Source organism: Panicum hallii, chromosome 8, assembly GCF_002211085.1.
Source record: "Panicum hallii strain FIL2 chromosome 8, PHallii_v3.1, whole genome shotgun sequence".
Lineage (NCBI taxonomy): Eukaryota > Viridiplantae > Streptophyta > Magnoliopsida > Poales > Poaceae > Panicum > Panicum hallii.
In genome coordinates this window covers 38,724,164-38,747,611 of record NC_038049.1, presented here as the reverse complement: position 1 = coordinate 38,747,611, position 23,448 = coordinate 38,724,164, and the positions used below count along the sequence as shown (strand labels likewise).

Below are 23,448 nucleotides of genomic sequence, written 5' to 3'. Positions count from 1 at the left end.
AGATGGACGCAAAAAAGAATTATTGTTTCAGCCATCCGGACAGTTTTATGGCTTAGCTTAGTACCATCTTTTTGTATTTTCGACAGCATTCGGAGAAAGAGAAAAGGCATTGTCGGCGCACTGTAGTATTTTTTGTATTCTCTGCAGTATTTTTTTTTGTGTGTGTGTCACAGCGCACTGTCGGCCTTAATACTCTATTAGACAGTGCATTTCAAAAAAGGTCATCATGCATATCTTTTTTTTGTCTATACTGACACGAGGAATCGTAATCAAAGTTGTAGCATCTTTTCTTTGTATTCCGTACCCAAAGCATTGAGTACGGAATAGTAGTCAAAGCAACAAGTGACCTTTTCTCTTTCCAAACATTGCATTTTGAACATAGGGACTTTTGTGAATGTTTGTACAATGTACACTAATGGCAATCTGACTGGTTTAACACAGCAACATTCGCAGGTCAAATACATTTGACGCTAACAGAACGCTAGTGGCAGACGCAGCTGATGTTCCCTTTCAAGTTTACACGCAACTTACATACCGCTTGCACACACTTTTTACCAGTATTCCACCGAACTTTTCACACAACACAAATCCAACAAACCTATCGCCAACGCACGGGTGCAGAGACATTTCTTACCCCAGCAGCGTGCACGCGTCTCGCTCAGCCCGTCAAGGCAGGGTAGCGACGTGCGAGGCCTTGCAGTTCTCCAGGATGGCCTTGGACTTGGTGTACAGCGACGTGAGCTGCCCTTCCCGCTGCGAGAAGGCCCGGCTGATCACCCGGATGTCCTGCTTCAGCTCCTCCATCTTCTGCCTCTCCACGCCCAGCTCCCCGGCCAACTCCTGCTTCTCGGCGGCGAGGCGCTCCGCGTCCTGCCTAGACACGGAGAGCTCCCTCTCAAGCGCCACGCACCTGGCTATCGAGTCATCCAGCTGCGTCTGCTTCTCGGCGATGAGAAGGTTGGCCTCCCGCTTGGAGTCAGAGAGCTCCTGCTGCAGGGACGAGTTCTTGTCCCTCAGCAGGTCGCGCTCCTTCTCGAGGGCTGCACATCTCACATTTGATTCCTCCAGCTGTTGCCGGTCAGAGACACAGTCCTTTTCTAACCTTTGGCACCTTGCGTCAGTAGGCTCCTCCAATGGCGCAGCCTGAGAACAGAGCACAAGAAATGCCAGAGAAATAGGAAGTCATTTCTCAGTTCCATTAGAGAAATAGGCAGAGAAACAGAAGGATGATGAAGTAAATACACTGGAAAACCATCCTCATCACCCTGTTTTTACTTCCTTTCTTTCATCATAAGAGATGACCTATAGCTTCTCAATCTTGCAACACTAAAGGCCCAGAAATATATGAAGCAGGGAAAGGAACCAGGTGACAGGCCTAAGTGGCTACAATGAAGCAACTTACTCCCATATTGCGATTCAGAAGTGATAGCTTGCCTCAACTATATTGCAACGTGCTATAGGTTGTAGCTTTTCTTGAACCAAAGCTATCTAAACAATCCAAACTTCAGACAGCTTATCATAATCAGAAATTTGGATCCAAGGTTGTCCATTTTGTTAAGAAACTAGCACATCAATGTTGGATGTGAGCTTATTTAACTAGCTGGTGCTTGCTTGGCAAGTGGTGATAGATAATAAGTAGGTAAAAAGATCACATTGTTGCTTATGTTGACTCTTACATAATGAGGCAGCCTATGTGCATATATGAAAATGAAATTGATGATGAAGACCCAATTTGATGTTTAAGTATGCAGAGTGCAACAGCAAAAGATTCTAATCACTTTCCTGAGATAAAATTCACAAAAACCTGAGAAGTTATATATTTGAACCACCTTAAATAGTTGTAAACAAACATAGGGTAAAGCTGGCGGAGTAACATACTGATGTTGCATCTTGTAGCAAGGATGCCTCGCGTTTCAGACCAGGTGTCATCTCCAGCATGTCAAGATCAGTAACACAACCTTTGTTCAGGCATGTCCATAGATCATCATTGGCAATATTGTCCAAATTTTCAGGCAATGGGCTGAACTCAACATCGTTTGAATAGCGTGAGCGATGTGCAACAAATCCATCTGGTATATACTTGGAATCTGGAGTTTTCAGTGCATCCAGCTGCAACAGGAAAAACAAATAGTTCCATTAATATCTGGAACTTGCATATTACAAGTTAGATGGAAAGGAAGTGGATGAATGTGGTGATGGAGATGGACCATCAATAAATATACTGTGTGGTGAGCTTTAAGCTTTCCCTAATAGCACCAACATGTGAAATGAGATATTACAAAAAAAAAAGGGCGTACCCAGTGCCGTAGGCTTCCCGCACTGCGCGGGGTCTGGGGAAATGAGATATTACAAGATTGAAATATTTGTTACGATGCTTCTTTTCCATTAAATATACCTGGGTCGAATCAGTAAACTGGTCTGCTGATATGCTGGTATTGTCGAGGCCCTCTATCCTCTTCTGTTGCTCAGTCAAATGGTGCTCTAGGGTCATCCGTAACTTCCTTTCCTCTTCAAGTTCCATTGCCAAACGATCTCGCTCAAGCTCAGACTACATGAAAAGATTATAGATAACTTCAACTAATTTAAGTAGTTTATTTTGGATGAGTTATTAAACTAGCAGGTGTGTGCTGCACCCCAAAATAAATGAAAAACACAGGTTCTGGCCATTAGTGTTACACACCTTGTGCATATCATTGCGTAGTTTTAGTACAACCTGCTCCAACCCTTCAGAATGAGAACCCTGAAAACTCATGAAAAGTGCATCAAGACATGTAACAATATCATACCTACTCTTATTGAGCGAGATATCAAACTAAGAGCAACTACCTGCAGCTTTTTACGAAGTTCTTCTATTTCTCGTTTTTGCCTCTTCAGCAGAGCAGCATCTGTTAGAATCTGTCATATAGGCGACCATGTTAACCATGCTAATAAATTAAAATTGAATAACTGTATTTATTATTTTATCTCACAAGATATAGGCAGGATCACTGTTTGGACTAGCACCAAAACAGTTACATGTATGAATTCCAACAAGCGTACTAACATTTTTCACATTCAATGAAACATAGTAAAAGCAGTGGATATAGACAACTTCGAACACAAGTTCATTTACTTGGATGTTGGATGTAAGACAACTCAAAATTTTATTTAGAAGCTTTAACACATACCTCATTTACTTGGGCACAATTGCTGACACATTTTGCTCTGCTTGCAAATTTAAGAGTTCCTCTAGTTTCCTCAATGTGCATCTGCAGGTTAAATGGTAATTTTGTTTAGAATATTCAAAAACAAAGAACATACTACAGGAAGGTATAGTACTCAAAATGTAACAATTATAAATATATAGACAAACCTCTTCTGGTGCAGCAGTGCAGATGATAGAAGTTTTTGCATTGCCTCCAAGTGCAGGTTGGAGAATGCGAGTCAACTTACTATCACGATAGGGAATGTGCCCTCTGCATCAAAAAAAATTGTCAACCAAGTACCATGGAATTATGGATCTTACGAAGTTTCATATGATCATATCATTCTGTACATAGAGTGAAGGCAATATGAGTTATCCTTTTCTTGCATAAGGTAGTCACTCATTTAAAACTGATAACCCTAAGAACATCAAGGCAATAATGCAGGCACGGAAGGAAAAACGCTAAAGCAGTTTGATTGCAGTAGAGCAGTGAACACTGCACTATACAAAAAAGGCAAAAAGTGTCTCTTTTGCCTAGGTGAAGGTATCATCTTATTCACTCAGGACACTGACATGGTTCAAAAATCTCCAAAGGTGGAAAAGAAAGTGTCAACTTCTACTATGGATAGTGAATTAATGAGTTTGATACACCAACTAATTCATCAACACTTGAGCCGATGATAGAATGTGAACTCAAGATCGACCATTAAACGGCGGCAATAGAATCATCTAATATGAGATATAATCAAGTACATGTATTCTTGATTGATTTGCAGTCAAATTCAGTACGGCCTAACAAAAGGTAGTAAATTTGGGAAGCGCAGGAGGAAGATAATCACGCAATCCTCAATAGACATACCTTTGCTTTCCACTCTCACTTAACTTATTGATGACATTCCCAAGCATCAACAAGCTCTTGTTAATATGGCCCGCCTCATTCAAACGCACCCCTTCAGTTCCTGTCTTGTTGTTTCTTTCTGACCCAGCTAAGTCCACCAAATTCTAAAATTAAACAACAGGATTAATCTCATATTCTGAACAAGTTTTCTTTTACTACATACATGATACATGGATATAGAGTGGGAAGCGCACACACCAAAACAGAGACGCGGATAGGATCTTCAGAGTCTATCTGGTTCTTAGCACTGCTTTCAATGACCTGAGACCAATAGAAAAGATAAAGTTCTAAATTATGTCAGCACTTCCATTAAGCTACACAAAATGGTCTTGAAACAGCTTCAATTATAGAATTAGTTGGGGATTCAAAATTCTATACCATTCTGAAAATAGTATGTGAACGACTACTCCGGGCGTTCATGTTTGTCTCCCCAAAATGCCTGTTCACTGGAAAGAAGAAAAGAAAACAAGTCACGGTCGGTAAAACATTTTTCCAAATTGGTGAAAAATATAGCATGTGAACAGAAATGTACCTTCTCCAAGCTGGAGGAGCTCAAACACTTGTTCTGCGCTGTTTACGATCTCCTCCCGCAAACCAGCTACATACACTCCACGCTATAGGCAAACAACAAATGCTCAGTGTTACAGAAACCTGTCCAGAAATATGAGGATAATCCCCAAAGGACTCCTTGCGTTTACCTCCAGGTTCTCTTTAATCGGCAGCCTCCGGCCCTCAAGCGTCAGGAGGTCGTTGATCTCCTCGTTGTAGATCTCCATGTAGGACACCCTGACGAGGAACTCGCGGTCGTCCGTCTGCTCCGGAGCCCCAAACCCAATAAATTAATCCATCGCAGCAACAGCCACCACACCAACCGACCTAACATGGGCATCATCGTCTTGTTCGGGGAGATGTTGATCGAACAATCAACTCACCTGACGCACGGTGTCGAAGACGTCGCGGACGGCGCGCGGGATGATGCCGGGGTCGGCGTCGGAGCCGTTCATGGTGAACGTCTTGCCGCTGCTGGTCTGCCCGTAGGCGAAGGCGGTGGCGTTGAAGCCGTCGACGACGGCACCGATGAGATCCCGGACGACCGTGCCGTAGACCCGCTCGTTGGTGGCTGTCCTGTCGAATACGTGGTCTGCGGAGGCAACCGGCAAATCATCAACCCAAGGAAGGAGCCACGAGCGCGCGGGGTTAGCGACAGGGAGCGGGAGCAAGGGGGGAGAGAGAGAGAGAACGGAGGAGGAGGAGGAGAGATCCGTACCGAAGACGAAAGGTGCGCCGGGAGCGGGGCCGGCGGCGCGGTGGACGAGGGTGACGCGGGTGTCGTCGATGCGCCACTCGCGGTCGCCGCCTCCGCCGGCGCCGCCCGGGGAGGGGTCTGCGGCGGCCGGGTTGGGAGGGCGGAAGCGGACGGCGACGGAGATCTTCTCCATGGATGCGGCGGCGGTGAGGACAACGGGCGGCGGATGCTTCGTTCGCTGCCTAGTTGGGGGTGGGGATTTCAAATTTCGGTGTGAGCGGGGGAGCGGGGGCACGGGACAAAAAGGGGAGGAGCGTGCGTGGTCGGCGCGTGGTGAGGCCCGTGAGGTGGGCTGGGCTCATTGGGCTTACTAGGTTACTGGGCCGATTAGGGAGTGTGTGCGATTCAGGATGCAGATTTTTTGGGTCAACCCAAAGCTCCACTACCAAAAAGGCAAAAACTAAAGGAAATTTGGTGTAATTATCCATTGGATTGACCCACTCAATATTGGTGGTACCGAGCCTACGGGTTATTTGGTTAACATCAGTCTCAATGAAAATTTTATGGTATTAAATTCTACATTACATTATTAATTTTGTTGATATGGTAAGGAGAGAGGAGAGAGTTTCATAGAATGTGAGAGGAGTTTATCACCATAAAACTCATCGAGCACAGTTATTTAATTTTCAATCTTAATAACTATAACATGAAAGTGTACACTGAAACTTAGCTAATGCTGTCACCGAGACTGGCCTAATCCGATCGGCACATGAGGTCTCATCCCGAGCTCCCCTCCCCTCTGATGTTGCCCATCCGCATCAACCCCGCGGCAACAACCAGTTGATCTCCCCGAGCGACAGCGCGAAGCATAGGCAATCGGCTGTTCAACCCAGCCACCGGCGCCGCGCTCCTGCCGGAGGAAATGGTGCACTAGGACATCGTTCCTTCCTCCACGGACCTGTGGTTCCAGATGGACGTCGAGAAGGGTCTGTGGGTGGAGCAACATAGCATGGTCGTTCCTGGGAAGCATAGGCATCGATGCACGCTAGGCGAAGCCCGGCAGCCGCGTCAAACACAGTTCTGGATTTCTAGAGTTTCAAACATAGTTCTGAATTTCTGGTGTTTTGGGTTGACCCATGGGTAAGCGTTGCAGGGTCAGGCTAACCCAAAACCCAAAAATAATCTTGATGGGTAGCTTGGGTCAGTTATTGGTTGACCCAATTACGACCCACTTAAGCATCCTGAAGTGCGATGTTTGGATTTATGCAATTTTTGAGATATCAATGGGTAAAATAAGGAGAAACTGTAAATAAGAAAAGCATGGAAGTAAACGTAATTTTGAGTGACTTCTCTTTTGCACGAATGTCGTGGTTTACGGTTGCGTGATTTCGGAAACTTTTTTCTTGGAAGCTGGAGGTTGCAAGTCCAACAAGTTGAACTTCTTTGTTCTAGCTGGAGTTGGGTGGGCTGTCTACTGTCCTAGTAGCGCTGTTCTAAAATATATACCTTTCTATTTTGTCTAGGTCAAAATACTCTAATTTTGACTGAAATTATAAAAAAATTGTTATTTACAATATCAAACAAAATCACAAACAAGAAATATTTCATAGCAGATTTATCGTAATTGATTTAATGTTTATTCAAGTGTGCAAGAATTGATATATCAGATCCTAGTGCGCGCTCCATTGAGATATCTAAACATCGGTGCAGAGTATACATTTAGACTTGGGGTGTTTTTTTGGTTCACATGCATTTACTAGAGTATCAGAAGATATGAAACTATAGTATAATACGATACCAAAGCACTATAATATATTTATGTATATATATATATAGAAGAGGATATAAATAACGAGAGATCCACGGGGTAGCTTGTTCTTCTATATAAACACACATACACACCTGGGCGTGTTCGTTTCACCCCTCTAAAACCTGAAACATCTAAACTTTAGAGGTCCGGCACCGAACAGCCCTCTAATTCGGCCTCTAATGAGACTGCGATTCTTTAGAGGAGGGAGCACTCTAAAGATTTTAGAGAGCTCTAATGGCAAACGAACGCACCCAAGCGTAATTAAGGGTGTGTTCGTTTCCGATTAGAGCCCTCTAAAAATTTTAGAGTGTTCCCTCACTCTAAAGAATCGCAGTCTTATTAGAGGCCGAATTAGAGGGTTGTTCGGTGCCGGATCTCTAAAGTTTAGATGTTTCGGGTTTTAGAGGGGTGAAACGAACGCACCCTAAGTGCAAGAATTGATATATCAGATCCTATATATACTCCATTGAGATATCTAAACATTGGTGCGTATAGGACATTTAAACTATACATTTAAATCTGGAGGTTTTTTTTTGGATTCCCATGCATTTATTAGAGTATTATGAAACTGTAGTATAATACGATACCAAAGCACTATAACATATATAAATATATATATATAGGAGAGGATATAAATAACGAGAGATCCATGTGGTGGCTTGTTCTTCTATATAAACACACATACACACTGAATATTGATTTGTGGTACAGCACAAGTATCCTTACCTCCTCGTCACATGAGGAATCCTCTCTTCCTCATGGCACCCGTGAAGATGAACACAGCGAGGATTATTCACTTGGCAGCTGCTCTGTTTCTGGTTCTTACGGCCATGTCTTCAACCTCCCCAACCTGCCAAGCTATTCAACACTTATTGACTTTATTCCAGATTGTTCTTCATTACATAAGCTCCTCAAACATGTTTCTTAATGCTTCACTACTCACATAAAACACTTTAAGGATACTTAGTCCAATTCCACCTTTAACTATCCATTTCTTTCCTCGGCTTTGTTGGCCCATCTTTTGAAGAACTTCCTTCATACCTTAATAAAGTGATCTGAATAGTGTTGGATTGCTTCTCTCTGGCTTGGCTATCTTGTATCATCTCTCAAGTCCTCATACACATCCCTTAACCTTCAAGTAAAGTAATGAAGATAAGCCAATCATAAAATTCAAATCTTCCCAAACATCCTCAGGCATCAACTGCGTTATTGTGACGTCCCGAAAATTTGCTAAGAAAATCACACGCTAAAACGTTTTCGTCGAAACCCTAACCCCCGAGCCGACACCGAATCCGGCCGCGGCCCCGCTCCTCGTCCTCCTCGCGCAGCGTGCGAGCGTCGCGCGCGCGTGGCCGACCGGCCACGGTCACCGCCGCGAATCCCGCCGGCACGCGTCATTTTTTTTCATTTTCTTTTCTTTCCTTTTCTTTTTCCCCATTTTCTTTTCTTTCTCCTTCTCCTTTTCTCCCCTTTTTCTTTTCCCATTTCTTTCTCCCTTTCTCTTTTTCCATTTCTTTCTCCTCTTTTCTTTTCCCTCCTCCCTTCTCCTCCCTTCTCCTCTTCCCTTCCCCTGCTCCCGAGCACCGCCCAGACTCCGGCTCCCGAGCCACGCCGCCCCTCCCCTCGCGCGCGCGCACGCGCCCCGTGCCAGACCACCCGCGCCCCGCGCGTGCACCACGTGCCGCGTCACCCGCCGTGCCGCCCGTCGCTAGCCGCGCACGCCGGTCGGCCGTGCGCGCTCCGCTCCGAGCCGCCGTGCCACCCGCCGCCAACGCTGCTCGCACACACGCCCACGCGTCCTTGCTCCCCGCCTTCCCCGCGCACGCGCGCACTGGCTCGCGTACGCCCCTGCCCAAGCGCGCGCGCACGCGCACCCGAGGCCACACAGCACGCCGCGCCGCCCGCCGCTGGCGCCCCGCCCTCGCCGTTCGCGCCGTCACCCCTGTGCTCGCACCGCGTCCCTCCCCCACGTGCTCGACGACGCCTCGACGCCCACGCCCTCGCTGCACGCCGCGTCGCGACGCAAGCAAACGGCCGAGCGCCATTAATGGCGCTCCGCGCCGCTCGCCGGCCTCCACCTACCTCCGGCCTCCCCACCGCCTCATCCCGCCTATAAATAGGCCCCCACCCCGCTTCCCCTTTCCCCACGGCCTCCACCGCCACCGCCCGCCGCCTTCCAAGCTCCCAGCGCCGCCGCGCCGAACCTCCAGAGCCGCTGCCGCCCGCTCCCGTCGACCGGCCTACTCACGCCGCCCCGGCCCGAGGTGAGGCCGGGGATCGAATCCCCTCCTCTCCCTCTCCCTTTCTCCCCCATCCCGAGCCACCATCGAGCTCCGGGCCGCCGGAATCGGCCGGCGCCGAGCGCTCCCTCCCCCTCCTCTGCTTCCCGTGGGGAGAGAAGGAAGAAGGGGCATTTTGCCCAAAGCCCCCCCTTTTTCCTGTTTTTCCCAAAGAGAACCCCCCACCTATGCGACACATTGCACAAAAGCCCTTCCACCTCTATTTATTCAAGTAACTAGCCTCCACCATTTAAACTTAATGTCAAATAGACCCCTACCTCTTTCTAACATACCCCAAATATTTCGAGAAATTATAACCAAGTCCTTTCTATTTCATAACTGTTTACGAACGAGCCCCTGAACCCCTGTTTAACCCCTGAACCCTCTTTAGCTCGTTATTTTATGCGCCAAACGAGCTCCGATCGACCCGAAACTTTACCACGCCCTTTCTAGTATAGTTCTAACCATGCCATTAAGAAATCACCCAAAAATATTACCCCTATCGCCATAACTAAATTATTTCCGATTCAAGCTCAACGATAAAAGCTTTTAGTTCTTTCGCTTGATTGTGTGCCTGTTTGCTTGCGTCGTAGGACACAGAGTGAACGAGGAGGGTCTCGACTATGATCAAGCGAACGAGGACCAGTTCTGCGACCCCGAACCCGAGGGACAGTGCTTCGACCAGGACCTCCCGCAAGGGTTTGATGATGGCAAGTTCAATCCCGCCCTTTGATGCATGTTTCTGTCCTAGTTTTTATAAACACAACCCAGTGGCCTGTTTTATAAAATTGCATGGTTTTGCATGCTGAAAACATGGTAGGATAGCCACCCTTGTTTGTGATAACCATACCTTGACCACCTGGTTTTATAAAGAAAATGTGTGTACGTGGGAAGGGATAAAATGTGGTTTTGAAAGATGAGTCAGATGGGATGGATGGCATTTCTGCGTGAATTGCCGTTGGTGTGCTTGTACCTGTGTGGTTGAGCGAGGAAGGGAGATATCCATCTTGTCACCCCTAAGGACCGAGTTGATGTGTCATCTCACCTAGCTTCCTGTCGTGCAAACCACTTGACCGTTGTATGGGCAACGGCTTAGCATAAATCCCACTAGTTATTCTGATAGCCATCAGGAGAGCTGAGAGCAACGGGTGATCAAGGAGAAGGGATAAGCTCTGTGTGACTTATGCCCCGGTTAAACCTCGGAGATAGGTCGAATGACCCCTTGATGGATCCCGTGGTGGCTAGTCAGGTCTAGCTAAGGTGGGTAATGGCTTTGCTGGGATCTGCACCGACACTAAGGTGATCGTGCTGTGGTACCCCACCTGTGGGTAAAGTTGCACACCTCTGCAGAGTTAAAATCTATTCGAATAGCCGTGCCCACGGTATTGGGCAAGTTATGGTGTGGTCACATAACTAGTGTTTCTCTCTGGGAATGATTGGACTGGTGTGGGTTGTTTGCAAAGTGTCCGGCAGTTGTGCCGTGTTCTACGGCGGACGGGGAGTCCGGTAGTAGCTAAAAACTTGGATCCTGTGTGGATCAGCACCATGTGCTCCTTGATACTTAAAAACTTATTTTGGAAATTGTTTTAAACGAACCTTTGCATATAACCGAGTTTTCCGTAAATGAACCCTAACCTTATCCTTGGACTGTCCTTGCATTGATTCCTAAGTTATTGATACTCAGCCTGGAACGCATCGGAGTTATGGAACCACTAGAGTATGCCTACCGAGAATACACCTCCAAGGGCACCCTTCGGTGCGACATGATGGTCTTTGTGGGAAAAAGCACCCGCTACCCTGATGTGGACCCCTGGTTCATCTCCACCTCTGGCTTTCGCTTCCCTGACACCTACCGTAAGGCCGCTCGTAAAGCCCTGCGACGACTGCGTGTGATCTACAAGCACCACCTTCAGCGGACTCCTATGGGATTTTTCCCACCTACTAAAGGAAGAGGACGCACTTGGATTGCCCGGATGAGAAGACTCGGAAGAGAAGAAGAAGACCTAGAAGATACGATCTCCCACCTATCCATCTACCTTACTGGCTTGGACGCACTCTACCGCGAACAGGCGGCACAGCTGAAGCAGCTAATCCATAGGGCAGAAAAGGCAACCCAGGAACTGGAAGAACAACGGATAAGAGCCGCAAGCGCCGAGTATTTCTTAGCCGCCCTCCAAGCCCAGATACAGGAATATGAAAACCGCGGAGAAATAGGCGGATGGATAGAGGAAGAAGAGGAGCCCGAGGAAACCCATTGGGATAAAGGTACTCAGACCGAAGACGAGGTGATGGATCGGTGCCTCCCAATAAAGAAGCGCCCTATCAGAATCGGGGAAGAATCCCCATGATAGGAGTAGCACTCCAAGCTAGAACCCTACCCTAGTAACCACGTACCTATGGAAACTGTACCCCCTCCATGTTGCAATAATAAATGTTATCTACCCCCTTTTGTACCTGTGCAAGATTGTTTACCCTGTCCTTGTTTCAGATGGCTGAGGAAGGATGGACCCAGGGCGATTGCCAAGCAGCACCTGGCTTTCCCAGCCTTTTGATCAACGCCCTGGAAAGCCTTGGCGTTACGGAACGCCCAAGGTACTACAACAGAGAGTACGAACACCATGGTACCCTCCGCTGCAGGGTGATCCTGGTCATCGCCAGGAGCAACCGCTACCCCGACATCCAGCCGTGGCGAGTGACTACCATAGGGTTTAGGCACCAGGACACCTACCCTTGACCGTCAGAAAAGCGCTCCGTTATTTATGCCGGATTTTTTAAGGACACCTCGCCGCCACACCAGTGAGGTTCTTCCCGCCGGCCATCAAAACCCCAGTTTGGGAAGCATGCATGAGAAGTCTGGAACGACGCCGCCATGAAGAAGGCCCTCTGTACCAAGTGGCTACTTATCTAGCCGCCTTGGACCAACTCTTCGATGAGCAAGCCAACCTCCTGAGGGAGCAGACCCATCGAGCCGAGCAAGCAGAGCTCGCAGTGAGACTGCAGCAGATCCGAGCCGCCCAAGCCGAGGCAAGGGCCGCAGCCGCGGTCAGCAGCGAAGCAGTAGCCCAAGAGAGCCTCAGGCAGGCCCGAGATCGGCGTATGCAAGAATGGACCCAAAGTGGAACACCAGTCCCGGCAATTGGAGAAGACCATGTTTTACTCGGGACACCCATCATAGGATGGGGACCTCTCTTTGGAAACACACAAGCCCCACCCGAGAACCCTGAAAGTTCTGCTGCCGCCGTTGAAAGGGATGCTGCAGCGCAACCCTTGACAGATGGGAATCCAGAGAACGGCGAGCAGGGATTACTCACACTCCCCGCCCCAGAAGAAGGCACGCCCCGCGAGTAAAGTAACCGACGCCACCCTAGTGATGTACCCCCAGCCTCTTTTGCTTAAGTCGTGCCCTTAGGCATGACCCTGGATGAGTAGTACGAGACCTAGTCTTACCCCTGAAAGGACCTCAAGATGCCTAGAGGGGGGGTGAATAGGCTAATCTGAAACTTAAAACACTTTGAACACGGTTAGCAACACAGGTATCCGGATATTCCGGATATATGTCCGGATACTCCGGATATAGAGTCCGGAGTTTCCGGATATATTGTCCGGACAATCCGGGTATAAAAAACGTGCTACTAATCACTGTTGTAGATGCTGTAAATTGAATCAGGTAAATTTAGAGGGACTAGGGATACCTCTGGAGTATTTCTCACCAGTTTTCTTTCTCGTGAGACTTGTACAAAAGTAGATCGGCCTCAAACCCTAAAAGGTTAGTCTCACAAGCAAATAATCACAAGTATAAGGTAGAAGTACGAGATTGACACAGAATTTGTTTCCCGAAGTTCACTCCCAAAGGAGCTACGTCTCCGTTGAGGAAGAATTCAAGAGACGGTGCTCAAGAACTCCTAATCTCCTCTCCCAAAGGTGAGACCAACGCTCAAACCCTAGGGACACTTACTATGAGATCCTCGGAGAGGAAGGAAGGTTACAAACCAGCTGTGATGCTCACAAATCAATCACGCAATCACAAGCGACGCCTAGCCGTCTAGGAGCACGAAGCTCCAAGAGTAATAAACTAGAAACCACGAGCTAGACTTGGATTGATGTGCTCAAGAGATGAAATCAAAGCTTACTTGCACAATCTTAGCTCTTGCAACAATCTCACTTCAAACCCCAACAGAAATCACTCAAGAATGAAGCAAATGGGGAGTGAGAGGGCTCTCTTTAGGCTTTCTGAAAGTCTGGTCGTCAAAATGAGCAAGAGAGAGAGAGTGAGAAGGGGTATGGAGGTATTTATACCCCCTCTCCCAGAAACTAGCCGTTGGGAGAGCGGTACCCGGAAACTCCGGGTATATGTCCGGATACTCCGGACATAGGGGTCCGGAGACTCCGGACCAAACTTGTTTTGCAGACCGGTAACAGTAACCCGGACACTCCGGGTATACGTCCGGATACTCCGGCCCTTCTGTCCGGACATTCCGGACTAGTACCCGGACACTCCGGGTTTGTCACAGAATTTCACATTTAAGTCCCCTTTTGAGTGTTGAGATGGTTTCTTATGATTTTTGTGGGTTCTCTTGAGCACAACTACCATGTCTACACTAGTGGATCACAGTTCCCCTTGATAGTACGGCGTTTCCTATACTCAATTTTCAATCATAAAATCTAATCTTTAAAAACTCTTGAGGACGCCGCTTTTCATATCCTTTTTGAGGGCTCACGCTTCTCTAAAGCTTTGCTCAATCACCATTAGCACCTGCACACATGCTTAATGACACGATTAAATATACATGTGCTTTGTCATATATCACCAAAACCCACTTAGGGGCCTAGATATCTTTCAACCCCCAAGCTGTACCCCCTTGCAGTAATGAAGTTGTTTGTGCTGATGGGGGAACGCTTCAGTTATCCTGCTCATTCCATATTTGAGCTTTCTTCTTTGTTTGGTCCAAATGCTTCTTGGGGCATTGAATGATGAGATTTCCCTCTTCTTTGCAGTAGAAACATGCTTTTCTAGCTTTGGTATCTTGGCGACTCAATGTGGTATGAGAATTGGGCATTGGGGGATTGATGGCATTCTTGTCTAGCTGAGGTATCCTGATCATCCATCCTGACAAGGACGCCAACTCATGACGTCTTACCGAATGCAGGACTATTGGGAAATTGGTCCTAGGGTTGATTATCATCCTCTTTTATTTGCACACCAACTGGCAAGATGTCCGTCTTCTCCACACTTGAGGCAATATAATCTAGCATCACGGGACCTAGTCATCTTACGCTTTGTTGAACATCTATTGATATAGTGGCTGTCTTCTCCACATCTGAAGCACAAACCTTTAACATGTCCATCTTGGCTTCGTTTCTGCTTCACCATAGCTCTTGGTGGAATGGCTTGTGCGTCATGATTCCTTTTAATAGAGTTTTTATGTGGTGGTTGAGCAACTTTAGGCTGTGGTTGGATGGAACTGGGTTGAGTACTGCTATCTGCCAATTGTTGTGGTAACTCCACCTTCTCTTGGCTTGCTCCACTTATTTGTTTCTTGGGTTGCTTGCTTCTTATAGGCTGAAATTCTTTGAAAGAGATACTCCAATCCTCGAGATTCATAGTCTGAATACTATCTTCATCTTGGGCAATTCCTTCTAGGACTGGATCTTGGGTAGATAACTTTCTATTGATATCTGAATGGTAACGTTGTCTGGCTTCCATTGTCATTAGGCTAGCTTCTTCCCGGAGACATGGATTACCATAATGCTCACAACATTGAAATGTTCCTAGAGTCTTACTAACATCATGTTGTTCTTCTATCAGCGGTTTTGGTGCTTTATAGTTACTCTTATGCCTTTGATTGTTCCATGCTTCAGCAACTTGCCTCTTTACTGGTCCGGTGGGAGCTTCTGCCTGGTCATCTCCATGTTATATGGGGATGATGTATTGGACTGCATCCTTCCTTGTAAGACTTGAGCTTGCATAGCTAATAGCTTTTCTTTATCAAACGCTGGCGGCAACAGAGCAGACAAGACCGGATGGTTATCACTAGTGACAGTGTTGTGGTTCCTAGGGAATGAGGCTTGCTCCGTAATATGCTGATGGATATTGACCATGGTTTGAGCCATTGCTTGTAGACTCTGAGTTTGTGCTGCCATATACTCTAGCATCCTGCGCTCAAATGATGAGACTATAGGTGGAATGTTGAGGTCACCTTCATTAGCTCTATCCTCATGATTTCCGCTGGGATTCGCCATCTGGTTGGGTGGTAAAGACAAGATCAGAAGAGAATGGAAATAAATAAATAATAATAAAGAAAGATTGAAGAACAAGGTAGAGTCCATGATATCGTCTTCATCTTTTCTTGGTGGTCGTGATTGTTAAATAAATCAAGGTAGAAGAGAATGGCACGGGGGTAACAAAAGGAAATAGAGCATTCTTGGCTTCAGCTTCTTTCATGTGTCGACCACTGCAGATGTTTGTAGATTTCCACTGTTGATGTCGGCATTGCCTTCAACTTCTTTCTTGGTTATTGAGGTCGTCATTGGAGTAAGGTAGACTAAAGAGCAAGCTGCAAGGTGGCAAAGAAACTAGAGTATGGACTTGCTTCGATTTAGACGGTGGTGGTGACAATAGCATCTTCTTGCTGACATTGGGGTTGCCTTTAGCTTCCTTCTTGACGTCCTCTATTGGAATAGGAAGAAAGAAAGGAAAAGAACAAGGATGTGGAAGGTACAAAAGAAGAACCCAGCTAGGCAACTGATATCATTGCAAGTAGAAAACCCACAATACACCAACAATCATTACAAAGAAGTGAATCAGACAAGGTCATAAAGACAAGCATCATCATGCAAACACAGAACTCCACCAGTCAACACACAGTCAAGGAACGATGATAAACGTTGTTAACAAGGCTGCAAGGGGTACTCCTAAGCATGGGCTATCTCATCAGGTTCAACATTCTTGATAGAGGCATCCTTCAGCTTGTGCAGTGTAGAATCTTGCTCTTCAAGTGAGGGTGGCATAGTCTTCCGCTGTTGATTTTCACTTCTCTGGGGTGAAGTGATAACTCCATTCTTCGGCTATCTTGAGCAGGCTTTTGGTCAGGTGCCACGGATGATCTAAACATATATGGATCAGAAAAGACACTTTGCAATTAAAATTCAAAGGAGCGAATCCAAAGTTATAGAATTATGAGAAACAAGATAGAGGTAATTTAAAACAAAGTGACAAAATGGAAACAATGCCAAGGAGGGGACAGGTACAAGGATAAGTATGTAAGGAAAAATATCAAGGAGATAAAATAAGCAAAGGATGAGAAGGTAGCAATATCACTAAAAAATCAAAGAAATGTATTGCATGAAACAGGAAAGATCATTCAGCAAGAAAGAGATGCATGATCAAGATCAAGCAGTGATAAAGAAGAGAGAAAATAAATAGACCAGGATTGAGGGTCTAGCATTTGCAAGATAATAAAGTGCAAATGAAAAGAGATCAAGTGGGAAAGATGAGTTATCAAGGAGGATTTAGACAATAAAATGGTCAAGTAATGAGAATATTCATTGGAGAGGTCAAGGATAAGGCATGAATAGATTTTATATCAAAAGAAACCTTAGAAAATGATAATTGCTACCTAGGCTTATGTCCTACAGTCGATACAACTCTGATACCACTTCTGTCATACCCAATTTTAAAATAAAACCAAGTGCTACCTATATATATACTAGCATCAAGTTTCATACATATAGTGACATCATCAGTGAATAACACCAACAGAATCATGTAAAGAAATATAAATAAAGACTTACAAGTCTACCAAAGATATACGCTTAATTCTGGAAATAGAGACTCCAAACTTCACAGGCAAACGACCGGGGGCTGCGTACTCTTAGAACTCAGCATCATCTTCAGCAGACTTCACACCTTCTTCTTTTGAGCAGCAGTTAGTAAGGGTGAGTACACTCATGGTTGGTACTCAGTAAGGCCACAAGGAATAACCAGAATAACAATTTAAATCCATCTTTAAGTTTATTAATCATGTGAGACTGTGAGCACGGCTTATATATCAGTTTTAGACACTCTGCAGAGGTTGTACACTTTCACCACAAGCCGCGTAAAAGTTCAGAAGAACTTTGGACCCAAACATGCTGTGCTAGCTAGGCACAATACCACACTTTCGAGGTGTGATTGCATAGGAACACTACGAGGCCTTTACAAAGATTCCCTAATAAGAAGTAGCCCACTAAGGTTTCCGGAGCAGTAGCAAAGCATAAACCTCCCTAAAGGGTATAGTGTCGTAGCAAAGCCCACTTCCCAAGAGGACTGGGTTATACCCCATCTACCGCCACCTCTCTTGCCCTTTTAGTAAGACTGCTTCAAACTAGAGTCTGTAATTAATTAGCCAAGACCAGAGCCATATGGTTCTCGTGGTTGTACTGTTTTCCTGGGTGGTTCTCCACGTTCCAGTTAATTCATAGTGTTCTTATAAATAAGCATAGATAGAAGGATCGTTAGGGTCACTTGCCTTTCTCCAATGGAAGTTACTCTTACTGCTCTTCAGCTCATGCTCTCTTGAAACTCTTGATCTTCAAGCTTTCGAACAGCACTCCTTCTCGAAGCAATCATCAGGCACAACCATACAAGCAAAACAAACAAGTGCAGCTAAGAATAATACACCAATCACATAAAGGCTTTAAAAGAGCGTACTAAAGGATATGCTTGATTCCATGGATCACCCGAATGCAAGAAACGCTGAAAATGGAACTAAGATTGAAAAATCACAGCTATCGAAAGATTTAAATTATAAAAGAAAACAAAAGAACTATAAGTTTCATTTATTTTAATTAGAAACCACATGTAAAGGATATTTAAAAGAAATTATCCCTTGTTGCAATTAACTCATATTATATTTGCATTTATAAAAAAATGAGGTAAAACTTAGTCAAATTTTATATATGTTTGTCTATGTAGAAATTACACTAATTAAGCAATTAATTAGAAAGAAACTTGTGAGAGCATCTAAACGCATAGCTTTATGATTCGTGGTGAACTAAACAAATTATTTTAAAAACACATTTAATTTGATATGAGGTCGAGGGGAGTCCGTTTCGCTGTTTACCTTTGGCGAAGATGCACCGTGGCTGTCGGATTTCGCCGGAAAAGGAGGTGGCGGCGATCTGTTCTGTCCTTGGTGAGCAGAACAAGCGGCAGAGGTTCTGCACAGCAGGGGTGCGTGCAACAGTGGTGCAGGAGGAGGCGGGAAGGGAGGGGCGAGGCGCGGCGCTGGGGCTCGTGCGCCTAGGGGGGTTGTAGTCTGCACAGAACGGGCGAGCAGCGATGCGAGAGGGAGAGGGAGCAAGAGGCGAGGAGCAGGAGCGAGGGAATGGCGAGGCAGGGGTTCAGGGGCGCTTTATATAGGCCGAGGAGGGGAGAAGGAGAGACTCCGCAGAGAGAGGGGCGGCGGCGCACGGTGGCCGGCCGTGATGGCCATACTGGCGTCAGCCGTTAGTGGCTGCGGGAGAGGAGGCGAGGGGGTCGTGGCGGCGTCAATGATGGCAGGAGTGATGGCGAGCAATAGAGGAGGGAGGGAAGGCGAGCAGGTGCGGAGGGAAACGGCTGGCGGCGGGTGTGCGGTGCAGGGGAGGTGGACGGCAGGAGGTAGGAGGAGCAGCTGATAGACGGGCCCGGGGCGTCAGCGAGAGAGAGAGAGAGAGGGGGAGGCGGTCGGCCGAGGCGGGCGAGTTGGGTCAGGCCGAGACAGGTTCGTGTGGGCCGAACTGGCTTCAGTCATGGACCGAGAAGGAAAATGACCCGGGGGAGTAGAAACAACGGGGAAAAAGAGTCTAGACTTGCCGGTTGGGTCGGCCGGGTTTGGATCAACACAAGTTCAACCCGTTAACACAAAGATGGTCCATTTGGAGGGAGAAACGTTAGAGAACGGGGAACTCGTTGGGACATCTTAGGGTGTCGGATAGGACAGAGGAAAAAGAACGGATGGTGATATAACAAATCGGTCCGATTGCGATGAGAATTAGGAACTAAAGGATGAGACAAAGAAAGGAACTTGAGAGCTCCCTCATCTCATAGGGAAACTTCTGGACAACTCCAACTCCACAAAGGAAGGCGATTTGCGGTGAGTAGCGGTCAGGAAAAAGAAGTAGAATTGCTTGGCTAGATATTGAAAAGATTTCGACCTGACAGAGTTCTAAGAATTGATTTAGGATTACAAGCAAGACTGAGATTAAGAGGAAACCTAATCGTATTTTAAATTCATTTTCAATTTCATTTTTCACCCAAAACATTATGCACTCAGCATGAATGCAAGGAAAACAGACAACTTCATTTAATTTAGAGAAAAACAACTAATTATTTTTTTCCTATACTAAATTTACTATCAAGAAAATAAATGTTGAGTAAATTTTAAAATTATGAGAAAATCATTGCTTACTTTTCTTGCTAATCACATCCTAAAATCCAACAATTTCAGGGTGTGACATAATGGAGGTAGATAATTTAGATGCAAATTTAATGGATTACTTCATAGTTGCAAAGGTGAATAATTAGAAGCAAATTACACCCAATAGTTGGTGTCAACAATGATTAAGTCTACACGGGATGATGGCTAGATGTTTAGATATTTTGTTGGATTTTCTAAGGATTTCTCTCTTTTTTACCAAGGATGAACATGGAGGCTCCAGAAGATGTTTCTAATTATTAATAGATTAAGATCTTACATGTATTCAAAATGTATTAGTAACTACTCCCTCTGTTCCAGAATATAAGTCATTTTAGCTTTTTTAGATTCATTGTATTTGCTATATATCTAGATATAATATAATGTATGTCTAAGTTCATAGCAAAATTTATGAACTTAGAAAAAATAAAACAACCTATATTTTGAAACGGATGGAATAGATAATTACTCAACAGTTTCAATATAATATAAAAAAGAAAAATGTTGACATGTTGAATTCTAGGTCCAATTGAAAAACCAGCAAACCAGCATTCCCTATATCACCTGGACTGGTATGTAACTCAAAAGAAGTTTCAACTAAAGAGATACATGATAAAATAGTGTTGTAATAAAAATAAATAAGATGATCACTTCCACTAAAAGAAAAACAAGAAGTGTATGTAAATAATGTGTTTGTAGTTGTTATATCATTTGCAACTTCTTTGTAGCGCATCAAATCTCAAAGTGGATATAGAAGAAAATTATGTTTCATATTATCCTTAAATATTTCCAAGAACTCATATATGTACTTTCAGACCTAAGCATTACCCTAGGGGTTGGAAGTGGCGCAATGGTTCTTATTCTAGCCTTGAGCACCATAATTATACTTTAGGAACTTAAGAAAAGAATGAAACAGAGACAAAGATTCTTCAAGCAAAATCGTGGGCAGTTGCTACAACAATTGGTATGCCAAAGAGCAGATATAGCAGAAAGAATGATAGGTACTGAAAAAGAGCTAGAGAGAGCTACCAACAACTTTGACAAAGCTCATAAGCTTGGTAGTGGAGGCCATAGCACATTTTATAAGGGGATTTTATCAAGCCAACACACCGTGGCAATTAAGAAGTCAAAGATTGTGATAAAAAAGAAATTACTGAGTTTATAAATGAGGCTGCTATTCTTTCTCACGTAAACCACCGAAACATTATAAAATTGATTGGATGCTGCCTTGAGACTGAAGTTCCATTACTTGTCTATGAGTTCATCTACAATGGAACCCTTCACGATCATCTTCATGTTGAAGCCTCAGTATCATTATCTTGGAAAGATAGGCTAAGAGTTGCAATTGAAACTGCTAGAGCTCTCATATATCTTCACTCGTTTGTATCAACACCAATAATCCATAGGGATATCAAGTCTCCTAATATACTTCTTGATGACATGTTAACTGTGATGTTAACTATGAAGTTATCTGACTTTGGAGCCTCAAGGTATATTCATGTTGATGAAGAAGTGGTAGATACAGCTGTGCAAGGGATATTAGGATATTTGGACCCTACGTACCTTATCATAGGACACCTCACCCAGAAGAGTGATGTCTATAGTTTTGGTGTACTTCTCATAGAGTTGTTTACTAGGAAGAAGCCTGTTTGCTACAGATCCCGTCAAGGTTCTGGTCTTGTTAACCACTTTGTTGCCCTCCTCTCACAAGGCAACTTAGATGAAATATTGGACCGGCAAGTCGTGAGGGAGGGTGATGGAGAAGTTGTCGATATTGCTCAGTTGGCGCAGATGTGTGTAAAGTTTAGCAGTGAGGATCGGCCAACAATGCGGCAAGTTGAGATGATACTAGAGAGCATTCAAGCGGCAAAGGAGTTTCCTAGTGACGTGGTCGATGACGACATGTCTAGCGAAGGAAGTAACCTTGAGGCAAGGAACTAAGGCTAATTTATGTTTGGAGGAAGAACTAACCTCTTTTCATGATTTAGCTTGTAAAGTATATCAAGTTCACACCTCTTATATCGTTTATGCTAGTAATAATGGTTGAGAACATCTCCTATGTTACAAACGGGTTAGGTGTTATCATGTTACCAAACACGGTAGCACCTAAACTGCTGCATGTATAATTGCAACAAAAATATGGATTGATAGAGAACACAATCCTTTGCTTGCATGTAAAATTTAAGCTTAAACAAAAATTTATGCAAGTATAGAAAAAAAGAGAAATCAGCATCTGAATAGTTGTGAGTTTTGGATCAGACACGAACAGTTCCACCCACAACTATTGAGATACTGATTTCTCTTTTTTGTTTCTCATGGAACAAGTGTTGTTTTTATCTCAAATTATACATGCATATGGATAATTGCTTCCTCTATCTATCCATATTTTTTTTTATAATTTTACATGCACCAATTTAGGTGCTACCATGTTTGGTAACACTACCTAACTAAGAGGTTAACATCTAAGAGGTCGTAACATAGGAGATGTTCTCAATAATGGTTTCGCACAACTGGAAGTTTTCATTTCTTTTAAAGTTTGAATATATAAATGGCATTCCTTCTCGTTACATATAGGTATAGCTGTGATCATAGAAAATAAAGAAGATCGGGTTATGAAGCTATCTTCACGTAACGCACGCAAGGCAAGCAAAATGAATGCCCTGATTCATTATGAACTTATGATGAGTGCAAGTATTGAAGATTCATTTCTTTTGGAGGATTGAGTCACTGCTGTGACCATGCATATTGAATGGCTTGGCTGTGATCTAGCCAGGTATTAGCAAAGTTTATAAATCCATTGGCCCGATTGCTCATCAGTACCTTTATCGGTATTCTTTCTTGGCAATATGTTGCTACATGCGTCCACCAATCAATAGAGCAGCACACAAGTAGCGCGGACGCCGTGTTGTGTCCATCCATATACATGAAGCTAGTGTGAAATGACGTGTATCCTGACGATGATGGTTACATAAATCTCGGTAGCATCTCAGATTCTGGGTTCGACTTTCTGTAGAAACGAATATTCTAAGATTTAATGGTATTGTGCTTTCAGACGACGTTCCCGTCGACAGCGAACCGCCTGTGGTGATTCCGTCAATCTTAAAAATTTACCAGCTCAGTCTTCAAAGATGTTTGTAGAGGTAGAATTTACGTACGTGACTTTATAGAAATAATATACGTATATTATGTGTATCTGGATTGTACTGTGTAATGGAAAAAATTGTACATAACACGGCTATCGGGCAACTTCCACCTGACCCTGCAGCTACCAAACCCCCACCTGTGCGGCCCGGGCGGCCGCGCGCATCGCGCCTTCAACACACCATGACGTGCGTCCAAACATGGGCGCGGCGCGCGCTAGTCTCGGTCGGTCGGTCGTTCGTGTACAGCCCAGCCAGCCAGTAGTAACTACGTGCTCGTGCTCATCCATCTATACCGAGTCCAACCCGAGAACCCCGGAGAAAACCCAGCCGCTGTACCCCCCGCACCGTCACGGCACGGCGTCACCGTCACCGCGCGGCGCCACGCGCATGTCACGTGCGCCCGGGCCGCGGCCGACACTGGCTGACACAGTGCCCCATGCCCCCCCATCCCC

General features: G+C 45.2%; 1 protein-coding gene and 1 pseudogene across 1 annotated transcript; one reads left to right on the top strand and one right to left on the bottom strand.

Moving 5' to 3' along the window:
• Positions 1-348: 348 nt before the first annotated feature.
• Positions 349-5,571, bottom strand: LOC112902970 (kinesin-like protein KIN-7L). The gene is made up of 14 exons (XM_025972171.1): positions 5,350-5,571; positions 5,015-5,223; positions 4,781-4,894; positions 4,615-4,696; positions 4,461-4,528; positions 4,281-4,343; positions 4,044-4,186; positions 3,353-3,455; positions 3,168-3,248; positions 2,827-2,895; positions 2,681-2,740; positions 2,396-2,548; positions 1,879-2,109; positions 349-1,143 (listed from the first exon to the last, which is right to left on the bottom strand). The coding sequence occupies exons 1-14, from the start codon at positions 5,519-5,521 to the stop codon at positions 667-669; spliced, it is 2,025 nt and encodes a 674-aa protein (XP_025827956.1). The 5' UTR covers positions 5,522-5,571; the 3' UTR covers positions 349-666.
• Positions 5,572-20,760: 15,189 nt separating this feature from the next.
• On the top strand, positions 20,761-21,794 carry LOC112903786 (annotated as a pseudogene).
• Positions 21,795-23,448: the final 1,654 nt, after the last annotated feature.